General features: G+C 42.1%; 1 protein-coding gene across 1 annotated transcript in view; it reads left to right on the top strand.

The window, feature by feature from the left end:
- Positions 1 to 13699, top strand: part of pacrg (PARK2 co-regulated) — a 117151-nt gene extending 103452 nt beyond the window's left edge. Inside the window, exon 5 of the mRNA XM_029494309.1 lies at positions 13397 to 13699. Within this exon, the coding sequence (XP_029350169.1) occupies positions 13397 to 13557 (161 nt within the window). The 3' untranslated portion in view covers positions 13558 to 13699. The remainder of the gene's footprint in view (positions 1 to 13396) is intronic.
- Positions 13700 to 16239: the final 2540 nt, after the last annotated feature.

Genomic DNA, 16239 nt, shown 5'->3' with positions numbered 1-16239 from the left:
GAAGTGTGTGTGTGTGTGTGTGTGTGTGTGGGATTGGCGGCGGGGGGTAGCATGTTTCTTGTGTTCAGGCATAGTCTTGGTTCACCTTGTGATTTATGTGGTGATTTATGTGTAATCATGCGCACAAAGGACACACACATATGCACAGTGCAAGAGCCTCGTCACAGGTGTTTAACTGAGAAGTTACATATCATCAATCATTAATTTCAGATATTAAAGCCAGTTTTACAACACAAGCTAATAATAACATCAAAAATTATTTGTGTAGGTGCTGCACTGCTTACCACACCAATTTACATTGGCTTGCACCAAAAATTTATGAAATGAAATATGGTTGACATGTCTGACCTAATAATTGTTTAAAATGCAAGGAATAAAAAATCTGTAATTATAATAACATCAAGTTTTAAAAGCTAAAATATTTCTCATAAATCTATTAATGGTTCAGTGAATCCTTAGTTTAGCTAGCAGAGGACTCAACAAACACATTTGAGTAGCAGATGCAATGCAATCCAGGTCAGAGCACTTTTCCCTTTAAAAAGTGAGGAAATAAATTCCATGAAGTTCATGAGTGTTCATATGCACTGACAAAACAGAAGGCTTCTTTTGAACTCCCCCCCAATACAAACAACACGTGTGTATTCAGCCTTTGACCTGTGTGTGTTTAGATTTGAAATGAAAGCTCCCAGTAAGAGTGTTTGCCAAGGTGTTTGTTTGGTGGAGAGATGATTTAGTGGGTGATTCTGTGTGGAGATTCCTCTGTGGTCTCAGCTGGGATGGAGCAAAAGAGATTGTGAGGCGAGACGTTGGGAGGAGACTGCCCTAGTCGTTTGATGGAGTGGTGGAGTGGGATCGGAGCCTAGGTAATAAGACTTTTCTTGTGTTCATGAGCGCACACGTGCACTTACACACACACACAAACACACACACACACACAGACCTGAACATAGACACAGAATCAACCAGTTAAAATGTAGTGTAGGTTGTATGAGACTAGAGTGTGAAGGAGTGAGATGGAGAGAGGGTGTTGAGTCAGTGTGTAAGCCGCAGGGCAGCAAAGTCTTCCTCTACCACTAAGTCAGCTACTGATCTCATTTCTCCACAGATGGACTCCTAACATACTCTCATCAGGGGACAAATATATATTCCCTTTATTTCTTTGCCTTTCACATTCCTGCACCAGCGACCTCTTTTTATTCGTTTCCCACTTTCCTTTGTTCCTTTTGCTTGGTTCCTTGCTCTTGGTGCTTCCTCTCCCCGTCTCCTTTTCACTCTGTCTTTATCATCCCCCACCTCAATATCCCTCTCATTCTCTCCTGCACTCTATTTTTCTTGGTATATCTGGTTTTAACCCTCTCCTCTAGCCCATTGCCTCACACCATTACCCTCTACTCTATTCCTTTGATCAATCACAGCCAACAGGTGCTGTAAATTTTGCCTACTGGCGAACTGGCTGCCGCAGTGTCTCCTGTTTGCGATCATTCCCTGTCCTGCCTACACCCATGCTCTTTCTATTTGTTCCTCCTGCCACATCCCTCCAGCTCTTGCCCCAGTTTGTCAGCGAAGCAAAACTGGCTGTGTCTTGGAGCCCATCATTCATCTCCCCCCGTCCTGTCATGTTGGTAGCTGGGCTGGTCTCAGACAAATAGCTTTACGGCAGATAATACAGCCACAGCCAGAAAAGAGCCGAATAAATGGCCCCCTGTTCTGCCGACCTAATGATCCTGCTTTCCACTTGGCCAGGGGATAGCACTCAGCCCAGGGACTAGATGGACATAAACATCCTCTTCTAATGAGGAAAACCTCTAAGCTTCCTTTAGCCATGACCAACATGCATCACACACACACCTTATGAATAAAACCTGTCGACTGCCAACAGACCCCGTGTCGCAGTGACAAACACTTCATTTGTCAGGGGACAGAGCTATTGTGTAGAAATTGCATTGTGATGTACAGATGCGATGTGAAGGCTTCTGGTGTGGGAGTACATAACACTGAATTAATTCACATCTCAAAGCCATAATCAAATGACACACAATATCGTGTGCACATACACTTCGATACATACACATTAGGCCCTCTATATTCTGAAGGCCCCTCTGTCATATGTTGAACATTTTTAAGCAATTTTCCAAAAAGGTGGCAAGAGGAAATTCTAACCAATGTGTGTTTCATCATTTTACCACCGCAGCATGTGAATATTCTCAGCAGAGTGTAATACAATCACAGAATGAACTGAAAGTGAGTTTCTTGTGTGTAAATCCAGGACATCATCTCATTTCCACACACATGGCAAGATATTTGTTATGGCATATGTTAAAATTTGCCTCTCTGTGAACACAACAGGTACTGATTTCTTTTTAGCTGTCATGTTTATTTGTGTTTTCAGGTAGATTAGATGCTTTTACAGAAGAAATATCAACATGCAATTTTCCTTTCTGTGGAAAAACAAGTCAAGTTAGTTAAATTTTTTGTGGCCAGTTATCACTCTTTTTTAAATGTTTTATATTTCTTCCTTTTTTGATTAGGGAAATGTATTGCATTTCTGTTAACATTTAACAAATTAATTCATTAAAAACAAGTGGCTTGTCTTGCATTATTTATTTAAATATTTATTTCTTCATTAGAATTTTTAAATATACAATAATAAATGAAAACTGCTTTATTATTATATTATTATACAATAAGTGTTTTCACTTTTGAGAAGAATATAAACAACGTCCTTAAGTTACATGAACAACCTAGATGTTAAGGTTCAGTTAAGATAAGAGAGAAGAGCCCTCATTCCTCTGGTTGCACTGGATTTTGCCAACTGAAGATAAGTATATGGTGAAGATATTCTATCGTTAAACTGTGTTGTGTGACTAAATTTGATCAGTAATCAGCTTGAAAGAAAAAAAATGGGATAAAAAGCTTTGAATGAAATATGAAATCTACTTTGAGTGTATTTAAATGCATCTGAAAGTTTTTGTTCTATCGTCAGTGGAGGACTGAGAGAAGTGCCACCACCATAATTGCTGACTGCGTTGTCTCTGTCTGCCTCTCACTGATGAGTCTCTGCTATTCCCCTTGATCATGGCTACTGTTGTCATCTCCTCTCCTCCAGTGTAATGAGTCAGTGTGTGATGTTGGATGGCTGCTGACAGTGTGTCCTATGACTCACATTGGGTTGGTACTGCTGTCCCTGCACATCTCAATGCGCCCCCCACCGCTGCCTCCCTCCTTCTGTCTTTCTATCCATGCTCTCCTGTTTCCCTCAGTGGCTGTTTGGGCTGCACCTCCCTCAGTGGGTAACAGCATCTGTTAATAAGTAAACATAAAGTAAATATGGCACGCACAAACAAACATATCCCCCCAACACAGAGACTACACGTGTATAGTCCAGTTCAGCAGTTTTGCAGCCAAGTCGTAGTTTTTTGTTGTGTTTTCATGTGTTGTGTGCCTTTTTCTCTGTGGTAAGTAAGAAGAGCAAAAAAAGAACTAGTGAAAAAAGGGAGAGAGCTGGCAGGAGGTAGAAAGTGTTGGCCGGTGGAAAAGTGATAATAGAGGCCAAATTGACTTTGGAAGTGTGTGAGACTGTGTGGGTTTAATTGCATGTGCACGTGCTATGAAGGTTTCTGGCATACTTCATACTTGGACAGGAATTGGCTTAAGAGAAGAATTACACTTCACCACTGCAAAGGTGAAAAGTATTACGTAATATGTTCTATATTTGCTTTACTTTTTTGTCATTGTCATAATCTTCACAACACAGCAGTATTTTTCTTGATCAATTCGCTCCACATACAGAAAGATATTATGCCTGCATGCGTCACTCTCATTTTGTCATTGTATGGCAAACATTACGCAGTTCTATACTGGTGTGAGGTCTGCTCAAGATAGACAGCTTTGGCTGCTTTATGTAAATACCACACTTAAACGGCCTGGCTTTAAAATGCCTGGGCACACGTAAACCTTGACGGGCCCTCAGGTCGTGCTGCTGCCTGTAAAACACTCCCTGTTTATGGATGCCTATACCTGCATCCTTCCTCCCATAAACACTTTTTCTCTGTCCTTCTGAAATGAATGGCTGAGGAGGGGAGGAAGAGAAGAAGATTTTGTCCATTTGTTTTAGGTCATGTCCGTAATAATTTAAAAAATGAGGCAATGTTGTCCTGGGTTTACACTGGTCAGCACATTATGACTTGAGTGTTCAGTGTTTATAGGTTGGAAAATGCCTGTCTTCAAACTTGTTCTTTTTTTTTTTTTTTTTTTTTTACATTTTTACACATTTTAAGTTTTGTTACTGTACTTTTCACAGTTGTGACCTTGTAGCTGAAAGTCTGTGCTGACATAAACAAATGCAAAATTACTCAAATCCTGCATGATAGCTTCTGCTATAAAAGGGGACCTCAGGACATCATTTTGACATAATGACAGACACACACATACACAGGCTCACAAGGGGCAAACAAGTGCAGCCTGCAGTCACAGCCTCTTTTTTTTTTTTTTTTTGTATAGTTAGCCAACCACATTGAAATGCCAAAATAACACAAAGGAGCATATAACTCTTCAAACGAAAAGAAATTCAGTTTTATTTTTCAAGCATATCTAGCAGTGTTCCCTTTCAGAAGTTGAAAATATAAATTTTGACTTTCGAAAAAAAAAAAAAAGAATTTTCAAATCTATTTGCGTTTGTGTGCTTTTTTTTTTACCCATGGAAACTGCTGCCCTCAGACTTCCTGTAGCCTCCACCCCGCTCATTTCTGCTCTGAATGCAGACGGACTTGGTACTCTTAGCTTGGTGCCATTGCCATTGTTGAACCAAAGTTCTTTTAATCACACTGCTGCCCCCAACCCAATGTGATTTACTAGCTCTTTGCATCCATAGGCAACCACTTCAGCCAATCGCATTACAGAGATAAATAACCAGCCCAATAAAAGTGTTTGAAGGGACCGAATGGGCCCTGGGATACTCATAGTCCATTTGGTGCAGTGAGAAATGGAGGGGGGGTGTGAGCCAGGGGAGGGGTGGGGCTTTTAGTGGAAGGTTTTTTAGGGGTGATATCGTGATTGGTGGTGGAGGTGATGTCATGTCATCCATCTTAGAGAGCCACTTCATTAGGCTAATGGAAGGGCTGGACCGCTCACCGTTCATTACTGTATGTGAATGTGTGTGTGTGTGCGTGCGTCTGTGCGGTTGTCCTTCCTTTGACGGCAGCTTCCAAGGCTAAAGTGGTTATGAAGACTTAAGTGATTTTATTAGTTAGGCACATAGCCCATAACTGTGTATAGTGTGTGTGGATATGCCAGTTTTTGCACAGGGCAGTAATGACACTGTTTTTGGCGAGAGGAGATAATACATTGTGTCTGAAGAGCTAAAGCACACCTTATCCCTTTGATGTTTGAACTACAATCAGGTTCCTTCAGTGACTTGCAAAAATGTGAAGTGCACGGAGGATACTCAGCACCCTTTAGGGTAATATCAGTGATAGACTTTGATTTGTCACTGACTTAAATTAGTATGTCGCTTCAAATGTTCGTTTTGTGACGAGTAAAGAGGACAAATGGAATCGCTCTTTGAATTCACTGCGCTGCTCGACCTCCTTCCTCTCTCTGTCATTCTTTTTTACTCTTTCTGTCTCTCCCTCTTTGTCAGTTTTTCCACCTGAAGCCCACATGATTTTCTGTCTGGACATGTGCTGTCTTTACGAGAGTGATTCCTCTGATTCCATTCCTCCTTTTGTTGTCCAGGTCATTCTACCTTCAGCAGCATGTTTTATCAATGTCTTCATATTTTTCAGATGTCATAAGGGCCTGCCTCTGATGGGTTTTGTAATACCTACACTTTATTATAATCACTCTGTTCTGTCCTTTTCTATCTCTGTCACTCCTTTGTCCCACGGTAAACCCTTTATCATCTCTATCTATGGATCAAATCATAGTTGCTGTTTGAGCTTACATTGTGCCAATAATAGCTCAACATTTATCACTTATTCAAGTGTCTCTTTATGCTAACTGTCCCCTAACATAAACAATGAGCGTGAAATGAATCTGACATCAGCAAAGCACAATTTGAATAGGAGACCTGGCTTGATGGATTTCAAATTACCACACCTTCATTTCCATTATATCTGATATTTTGACTTACATGAAACGTCATGAAGTGAACTTGATGCACAGTGTTCTTTTATATTCAGAACCAAATTAAGTACATCACAGGCAACATCTCTAGAGCCCCGCGGTTACCAAATGCTTTCATTTTCATTTTCCCTTTTCTTATCTTTTGTTGTATGAAATGTCTCCACAGGAAATTAAGCTGATACTTCATCAATCTTTTTATTTGCCTTATTTAGACTATGATTACTGCATCATACTATTTGTGCATCCGGACTTGTACTGCAAAAGTGTTAATAGAACATAATAGCCACACTGTGACCAAACTGTGTTTTCAACATATGTATTATTTAATTTAGTTATTTCTCATGGAAAGTAAATCTAAAAAAAAAAACAAAACAAAACAAACAAACAATGAAAAACAATGAGTATAGTTGCCTTGTAGCAACCTAAGCATATGCTCTGTGTAGACATTGTGATGTGTAAGTGAGAGGAAGAGGAGGTAGGTAGCCTGAGCAAAGCCACCTGTATCCCCCACTTATGGACACCTGGTACCAAAGCAAAGGCGTACCACACAAGCTGTTTTTTATGAATATTAATTTCATCACTATGAGGACAAACCACCCAGAATAAACATGAAAATATTCCCTGTTTTTGTGACAGCCACTAATTTGATTTGATGAGATCTGAGGAATCAACCATACTGTGACCTTTTCAGACGAACATATGTATCTGTGGACATTTGCTTTGAACTGTGAGATCAACTTTGATGGTCTGATGGATTGAAGAATGCAAAAGCCTGTCCATGCTTATTAAACTCCCATCAAACATATTAGACATTATAAAACAGTCTTTCTTCTGTCGGCCCTGAGGACACATTTGTTTGGTATATACAAAGGACTTTGGGACACTGTGGGGACACCTGATATATCCTGTGGGCTCCAGCTTACATCAGAGGGTATTTCAGCGCTTGATATTGTTCCTGTTGGGATGTTTGCTGATTTCTTCCTGCGTGACAAAGTGCAGTGTATTTTGTGTACATGCTAGCTGCCTATGCCTGTATTAGGCTTTTGAATTTCAAAGCATGGTGTCTTGTTTGGTTCATGTGCACTACACACTGCGGTGGCCTTTACTGCCTGTCCCTGGTGCAGATCGATTTTGTGCCTAGCCAGGAGCCTGCTGCTAACCTTGAGGTAAGCTGGCGTAATGAGATCGCATCTGACGACATTGACTCACACCTGACAGCGCTGACACTCTCCTCCCAGCCGAGGAAGTGCTGTGGGTGGGGAAGGCTAGGTCCTCTGAGGTAGGCTAAAGTATTAAAGGCTTTGATTTTTATTCCTTAATATAGCTGTAATACTTTTTTTTTTTTCATTTAAATGCCTTAATGGTGGAGAAAATGACAGGAAAATATTATTAAGAATTAGCTTCTCTTGTAACAATTTTTAATCAGTTTATCCATAATATGTTTAATTTGCAAGTGACAGAGCCTGTGTGTATAGTACCACTGAAGACTTCTTCTGTTAGCCCATAATCCTTAACTTATCCAAAACATCTCTCAGGAGACAAAGTGGTATGCTGGGCATGTTTGCTCTGTGAGAGCAAGACTTCAGGGTGAAGCTCTGTTGTTCTTGAAAGATCAGCAGCTGCAGCTTGTCGATGTGCAGCACTGTGAAATCCTCAGTGTATATTTGATGTTGCGTCATGTGCGGTCTGTAGGTGCTGCTGGATAATTAATGGCCCATTGTCCAGCCAAAGCTGTCAGTCCTCACGCCAGCCAACACACACATGCACTTGGGCAACTTGAATAATGTGGAATCCAATTTGGAAATAATTAAAAAGTAGCTGCTCGTCCAAGTCATCAGTGTTACTTACTGTACCCGTGAACATAACATGAGATTCCTTTAGACCTGTGACAAGCATATTGAATCTGACTCACACACATTCATATCAACTGGCTGCGATGGGACTGGGATGAGCATCATCTGTGTGTGCTAATTGAAACAATAACAGACATGAAAATAGCATTGATCCATCATCTCAGATGAGCCTCTTTTTGCATTGATACTGTGACTAAATGGTGCAAACCAATATGGTTCTTGGTCATGGCTGGTTCTAGTTTGCTAATTAAAAAAGAAATGAAAAGTAGTGTATTGGGAGGGGAAAAAACTTCAATCAAGGACATGATTTTGGCAGAAGTGTGGAATTGGAGTTCAATTCCTTTACACCAACATACAGATGTAGACTAGTAAGCCAGTGGGAGCCAGATCAATAGGAATCTAACAACTCGGGAGCATCCTCAATAGGAAACCTGTTGTCTCAACTTTGTCGACACATTCTGCTTCTTACGTCCGTCTAACTTTTGCAATCACACATTGACACACTTTTCTCTACTTGGCATGTTGCTTTTTTGATGTCCAACTCTCTCCAGGTTGAAATGGCATTGAACTGTAGCGAGTCTATAGACTGAGCACTGCTGGGCTGGACGAACACATGGAAAATGAGATCACTGACCTACAGCAAAGGTTAGACTTCAGTAAGCATGAGCAGTCAGATGATGGCTGGTATAGGAGTAGGGGGGTTTAATAAACTACTGCTGGATATAAGCCTTTTGTTTTACTTCTCTGCTTGCTGCCTTGTTTGGAAATGTATGTGTGTGTGAGTGTATTGTGATGTGACAGAAGTTGCTGCCCTCATTGTGGCTAGCTGTGTTAAGCTGAAATGCTCTTATTGATCACACAAAGGTTGAGATGGAAAAGCAACAGAGTGGGAATGGGCCTAGCTCCTGGTGTGTGTGTGTGTGTGTGTGTGTAGCTGTGATCGTGTATGTGAGCCACAGCTGTGCCATCCGTCAGCCTCTGGCTTATCCATTAGGGGAATAGGTGGCTGGGGACTGTGGCGGAGGGAAATACCAGTGTGAGGGAAAGAAGAGTAAGTCAGAACTGGAAAGTAAGAGAGGACCTGTATTTTACTTTAGCACAGTTCTGAAGTGCTGCTGCTTCTCCCGAGTATGTCTATTTTGTGACATTCAGTACATTGACTGTAATATTATGATTTGTTGAGTAATGTTTTGTGCTATTGTACCAATGCTACTATTATTGCTATTTTAACTAAACAAAGCATCAGATTGCTTTGTCTTCTTCAGCAGGTCCTCCGCTTTTCTACTCACACTCAAACCCTCTCTGTCCTTGACACATGTAATTAGTTGGGAGCACGCACACGCCCTCTTTGCATGTGTGTACTTGTGTCCATATGTGTACACACATGCAGTACACACACACATGTACAGTAATAACATCTTTTCACGCACACACACTGTTACGCGGTTGGGATACTTTCTTTCACTCTGACTTCCTGTCTTCCCTTTATAGACACCTGTGGTTAAGAATTCATACGCACACACACACACACACACGCACACACGCACACACACACACACACACACACACACACACACACACACACACACACACGCACAAACACACACACGCACACACGCACACACACACACACACACACACACACACACACACACACACACACACACACGCACACGCACACGCACACGCACACACACACGCACACGCACAAACACAAACACATACACACCTGGTCCCTCACTTCTGTGCCAGAGTGTGTCTTTTTATGAGAGACCTGTCCACACCCAACTGTGAGGCCCTTTTAATTAGAGCCCTGCTGTTAAGCACAGGCTTCCTCCAGTGGTCTCATCCACTCCACACCACCTCCTCACACATACACAACTTCTGTAAGACATACACACACACCACCACCACCAGAACACTTCTTTCCTGCTCCATATGCTCTGATTCTTACAGTGTCCACATATATACTGTGTTCACTGTATTGAAATTCATGGCACACCATCCATTTCTCAAATCAGTTTATAATCAGATTTTGCAACAAAAATAATTAGTTAAGAGTCCCAATAGTAAAATCAGGAAAAAAATGTGTATATCTTCATGAAAAAAGAGTAAATGATCTGGCCGTAGCAGTATCTTTCAGTGTGCGGATCAGATCAGTCACAGTGACAAAACATTGACTCATATAACACCTTCAGCTGCGCTGCCATCATCGTTCCATCGCACTCACATTCCTCTATTTCCCCTTTTGGACGAGGCTCACATACTTTGAAATCAAAAAAGAAAGAAGGAAGAGAAAAACTGGTCTCTTTCATTCATTGATTCTTTACTGACAAAGAGCTGTTTTGTTGTGTGTGTGTTAGCACCGGGGGGGGGGGGGGTCCCTCTCTAAGCTGCTTTCATAAGGAACCTCCACAATCAGACCTAAGTTGATTAGAAACAATGGCAGGTGGGTTGATATTATGTTAAATCAGCTCTGGAATTTTGAGCTGAACTTCCTTAAACTGCTGCAGTGTGTGTGTCACCCAGTTCCTGGCAGGAGAGGAGATTATAAAAAATACAGCACGCCTCAGTCGATTTTAATATGGGCTAACAGCACGGCTCTTAGAGAGGTTCAGAATAAAAATACTGAAACAGCAAGGAGTTCTGACACATAGCTGACCCAACTATCAACAGCTTACAATGTACTGCCTATACACGCAACATTAGTTTGGAGGAAACAGAGAGTGCTGCCTGCATCTGTGACTGCTTGTCTACAGCTTGATGTGGGAAGACAGGTTGTTTAGGACCGTGGGGAATGAGAGATGGAGAAAGAGCAGGGTGGAGTAGCAGGAAGGCTGCAGCTGTTGTTGTGTACTTTGGTGTTGGTCTGGTGTTGTTTGCCAGAAATCACAGCAGAGCCCTAAAGAGGCAAAGCCCAGCCTTAATGAAAGAAAAAGACAGACAGACAGACAGATAAATACATGAAAGGCAGAAAATTCAGTGCCACTTTCCTTTTCTTCCTCCAACTTCTGTGCAAATGTTGCTGTACTGAGAATCCTTTCCTGTCTGCATGTGTATCGACCCTTCCTCTTCCTCGGAGGAACAGACGGCCAGCTCCTGCTAGGGCCCTTTTCCCTCTGTTTACAGGGCTGACTCTTTTATTATGATTGGTTTTAAAGATTTTTTTTCCTATCGCTCTCCCTCTGTCCAGGGTTCCATATATTGCCGAAAGCAAGAGAGCAAGAGAGAAAAAAAGACAGGAAAAGGACAGAGGCAGAGAGAGAAAGAAAGTTATTTTGCTGAAGGACATTTGCAGAGACTGCTTTTAACACCCGCCTCCCCCTCCATCCCTCCTTAAACACACTTCTCCCTTTAGCACTCTTTAAATATTGAGAATCATTGCAAATTCTTCTAGCCTGTTCCTTTTGACATAACCGTCCTCCCCCCAGGTCGCCCCCCCCCCCCCCCCCCCCCAGGACCCCCTCACGCCCACCCTCTAGGCCCCAATAAACGGCGCTGAGCTTTGGTGGTTCCCAAGCTGCACCTCTCCAGCACCTCCCCACCCCCCCAAGCTTTCCCTTTGGGCTGGGGGGGTGGGGCTTTGTAACTTACACAAACTTGCACAACTTGTACAAAAACACACACACACAGTCAGCTGAAACAGATTCCAATTACCATCTGGCCTCTGTCACTTCATTCTTAACTTTTCACCACTGTCCCAGTTTACACACATCCCAGCATAATGGTGTCCTCTTGGCTCCCTGATTACTTTGCTGTTTTTGTTTTAGTGCACAGATGGATGTAGTTTAGATGCTATTTCAGATTTTGCTTCTAACTAGCAGGGTGTGGATGCCTGTGTAGTGGGTAGCTCCAGAATATAACAGTCTGAGCTTAGATACGAACAAGAGCTTTTATTGAAAGCTGCATTCATCCTCATATGAAGTTATTTCTGCTTTTTTTCCTCCAAAATGAAACAGTAAATAGCTGCTATATAAAGCAAATGCTGAAAAAGTTGCACTGTGTAGAGGCTAAGCAACGGTCAAACCACGGCTGGAAGGCTCTCCCCCGTTGCTTTCATGTAAAAGAGGAGAGCGAATCTTGACGATGAAGCAAGTGCAGCAGGCTGAGATCATAGATGTGTTACTGCTTAACAGCCCACTTTATGGGACTGGCTCTCTTTGTGTTTTAATGAGGAGACCATGGATGAGTGGAAAGGCGGGGGGGGGGGTGGTTGTCGGTCAGGGAAGGAGCGGAGTGTAAGTAAGAAGAGAGAGTCCTGTTGTATTTCCCTGTTTTTGGTCTGATCAGGAGTGAGATGAGGCTGAAGCCCCCATTTAAGGTGCTGCTGTTCATTTGTCATGTCACAGGTACATTTACCAAAACTCTTCTCTTCTCATTTCATTTGGATGGTTTATTGATTTTCATCAAATGACCACTGTTATTCTTTATTCAATGCTTTCCCCTGAAGAGAAAGGAAATGGATAAATACAACAGGACATCTTTAGGGAGTAAATGTGGACACCTGCGTGTCTGTGCCGTCTCTATACTCTCCAAAAAGTCTTTAAAGCCCCAAGTGCATTGGCATGAGATTGGCAGTTTGCTGTGTGCTGATAAAGTCCTGATCTGTGTGTTTGTGTGTGTGAGTGTCGGTGTGTTTAAGCGTGCCTGCTGGTTAAAGGGAGGAAGAGGGAGGGAGTGGAGGTTGGACACCTCAGGAATCGTTTTTCGATAACAAGTTCCCCCAGCACGCTGGAGCTCTGTTGTACGATTTTGTGTGTTTTACTGCACTGTCTGTGTGTGTTTGTGTCCTCTAGGGAGAGGAGGTGCTGGAGCTTTTTTACTGCATTGTTATCGGGGACAATTGAATTATGCCTTCTGTTTGCAAACACATACTCACACATCAAATCAAAATTGGACATTTTGATAGTGTTACGGTGTTGTTGGTCTCTGATTTTTATGCCAGTGCAAATTCACACACTCAAGCAATCAAACAAGTGCACACACATTCTTACCTATAGAGTGTGACTCCAGGTCACTGCTCATGGTTTGTGTGCATCGATGCAGAGTTGTGTAACAGCAGGGCCTTCACTGACTCATCTGTCCTTTACACTGCTCTCCTCTCTGCCGGCTGCCTCATTACACTTTCAACTGAACAGTTAAAAACTCTTCTGCTGTTCAGTCCCAACTGGCCACAGCGTAAGAGACTCGTATTAAATTTGGTGTGTCCATTGGGTCTGAAGTCAGATGGAAGGATGGCATTTGCAGAGTCAGTCCGCTGCAAAGCACTGCAGCGTGGCCACAGGTGCTACTTTGTGAGCCCTGGCGTTGCCCTCGATGTGCTGACCCAGAATGAGCTAAAACATATCTTGGAATAAAACCTATCTTGTGGTTTTGTTTTGTTTTTTTAACAGTCGGTCTGTCTGTTTGCATGTCACCAGCCAACTCTGGAGATGGAATCGACTACAGCCAGCAGAAGAGAGAGAACATCGGTGACCTGATTCAGGAGACTCTGGAGGTGTTTGAGCGCTACGGAGGAGAGGACGCCTTCATAAACATCAAATACATGGTGCCCACCTACGAGTCCTGTATGATCAACTGAGGGGGGCCGTTACCTTTGACACTGTACAGACTCATGACTTTAGCCCTTTGTCACTTCTTTTTATCTGCCCCAAATCCCCACCTTTACACGAAACACGTATCTGATCCCTCTTTATCCCTGCCTTCCCCTAATCTCAACCTCACTCGGCTTGCTCTTTCCCCATCTGACCCCAAAACTCTTCTGTATCCAAAACCCATTTTCCCTTCCTCTCTGTATTTTTGTTTTTTTTTATTAAACTCACAATGGCAAGTCGTGCAGTATTTTCATTTGTATTTGCTGCTTTACAAGCTTTACAAATCGAGAGAAAGAAAGAGTTTGTCTCGTTAAAATTTTTACGTATTTGGCATGTTATTCAGATTGTTATTCTGTTTAGGAATTTTATTTAGCTGGATAAAGAAAAAATCATGATGAATAGTGACAAATATTCAAATATTCAAATAGTCATGCATGACCTTCTCTTTTAACATTTATGAAAACTTATGGATTTTAGAGAAACGCTTCAGCCAGCATTCATCTTTTGCCTATCAGAAGATGAATAAAGTTTTTCTTTTTGTTCGTATCCTTTCATGATATATTGTTCATTCTAGCATGGAGTACTTCATGTGTTCCTGTGCTGAAACAGTAAACACATGAAGGTTTTTATTCCTGTGCTGCAAAGCTTTTAATGGAAAATGTGCAGATACAGTTCTGAGAGGTCTAAACAGTGATTTTAGATATAATGTTGTGTCTTCCCTGGATCTGATAACAACCATTGCTCTGTATTTTGTCGAACAACTTCTTCTATTCACAACCGGGATGATGTTTTGTATAGTGTGGTAAGATTGTACCCATTCTGTCACAAACCCAGCTGGAGAGGGAGCCTGTCTAAACACGCGCTGAACGATGCGCAGGAATGACGACGGACAGCTTTCCTCTAGACAAACACACGCTCGTACGCGCACGTGTTTGGTTAACATTCTTTGAACTCAGAAACCCCACAGTGATCTTAGCAAATACTTGGCATGCATGCAGACATATTTGCGAGTTTTTGTGCATGACAGCGAATGTGCAGTTTTAGTTTATCAAGCCCAGCCAGTACCTCAGTAGGCATCTTTGACCAACTTGGAGTTCTCCCACTGCGCAGACTGAAGGTGCTCTCTCCGTCATCCTGTCATCCTCAGCTGCACTAAAGTCTCAGTGGAAACTTCTCCTTCCCAATGATACATCCCCCCACCATCTTCACACACACATACACACACACATTCACACTTTTGCATATATATATATATATATATATATATATATATATATATATATACAATCTTGCAACCCACAGGGGAAACATGGAGTAATTGATTTCTGACACTCACAAGGACACTTGCACCATCTCTTATTGTAAGTCATGTCTCCAGCAAAAGCAACTTTACAGGCCTGCAGAGGAATTTATTCTCAAGCAGAAGACAGGTTCATAATGCTCATATTTCAACCTCAGCACATCTTGAAAAGAATGTTACTGAATAGGTGTTCCACACTACTGAACCAGGCCGAGCGGTGCGCTGCCTGCTGTTTGATCTGTGGTGACAGACGAGAAGGAGTGCAGCTCGATCCCCTTTGAACACAAAATACAAATTTCACCTTAATAACTAAGTCTGCATAACAAAACAAATGTAGCAACAGTCCTGGCACATGAACTGCTGTTGAAGTGGTACAATTTCACTTGTGTTCTCACTTGATGAACGGATCGAACTCTGAATAGCCTGTGGTTCTGTCGAACTGTATCAGTGACGCCCCGCTGTCCTGCTTCACCTGTCCAATTTTACTGAGCCACGGGCTAGCAGCTAGCCAGCCGCAGATGGAGAGCTTAAAGATACAAGGAACAGAAACATGCCAAACATCTTTACAAAGCTTTGTTTCACTAGTGCTTCAAATATTATTTTTCAGCACAGGATTCTTCAGACGTTTTACTCCTGCCTCACATGTGTTCAATAAAGACCTTTTTTCAAGCCTGGCATAAAGTGTCATACAGCCCATAATAATCAGGAATTACAGAATTGAGATCACATCTTTGGCTGATTGCTTTGGCTCAATTAGGTCACATCACAGGAGCTAATGAGCATTAAATGTTAAATGGTATCCATTTGGACCTCTTCAGGAACCCACTAAAGCTAATTAAGAAAGGTGACAGTCTGGAAAGGAACATCAAGTACATTGTCCTGAATCAAGAGCAGCACACACACACACACACACACACACGTGCCTGTGCAAACAGACATACACATGGAAATGGTAAACAATACCAAACAACAACTCCAAGCTGTAATTTCTCATGCAAGTAACAGAGTGAGCTGTGAAATGAACAGGAATGGAGGCAGCCAATGCGGTTATTTGGCCTATCAGAGGCATAAACGCATGACTGGTCCAGACCTACAGGCCAGAGAGACTATGCATGACATTACTTGAATTTCTCCAATATCCTGTCCTGTTTTCAGACATGTTAAAAATAAATTTCGCAAATATTGTCTTGGTTATCATATTCTGACCCCTTCTGCTCAGTCATAACAGCGTATTGATCTTTCTGTGACTATGGCAGCTCAAACATAGACAAGAAAATAAATGGCTCCCCATTCAGTACATTTCCTCCAGTCATAGAACACAGGTCAGAACATCATGCTCTACTTCCCTACAACAGATAGTATCTATTGC

This window comes from Echeneis naucrates, chromosome 22 (genome assembly GCF_900963305.1).
Source record: "Echeneis naucrates chromosome 22, fEcheNa1.1, whole genome shotgun sequence".
NCBI lineage: Eukaryota > Metazoa > Chordata > Actinopteri > Carangiformes > Echeneidae > Echeneis > Echeneis naucrates.
This window is presented reverse-complemented; position numbering and strand designations above follow the sequence as displayed.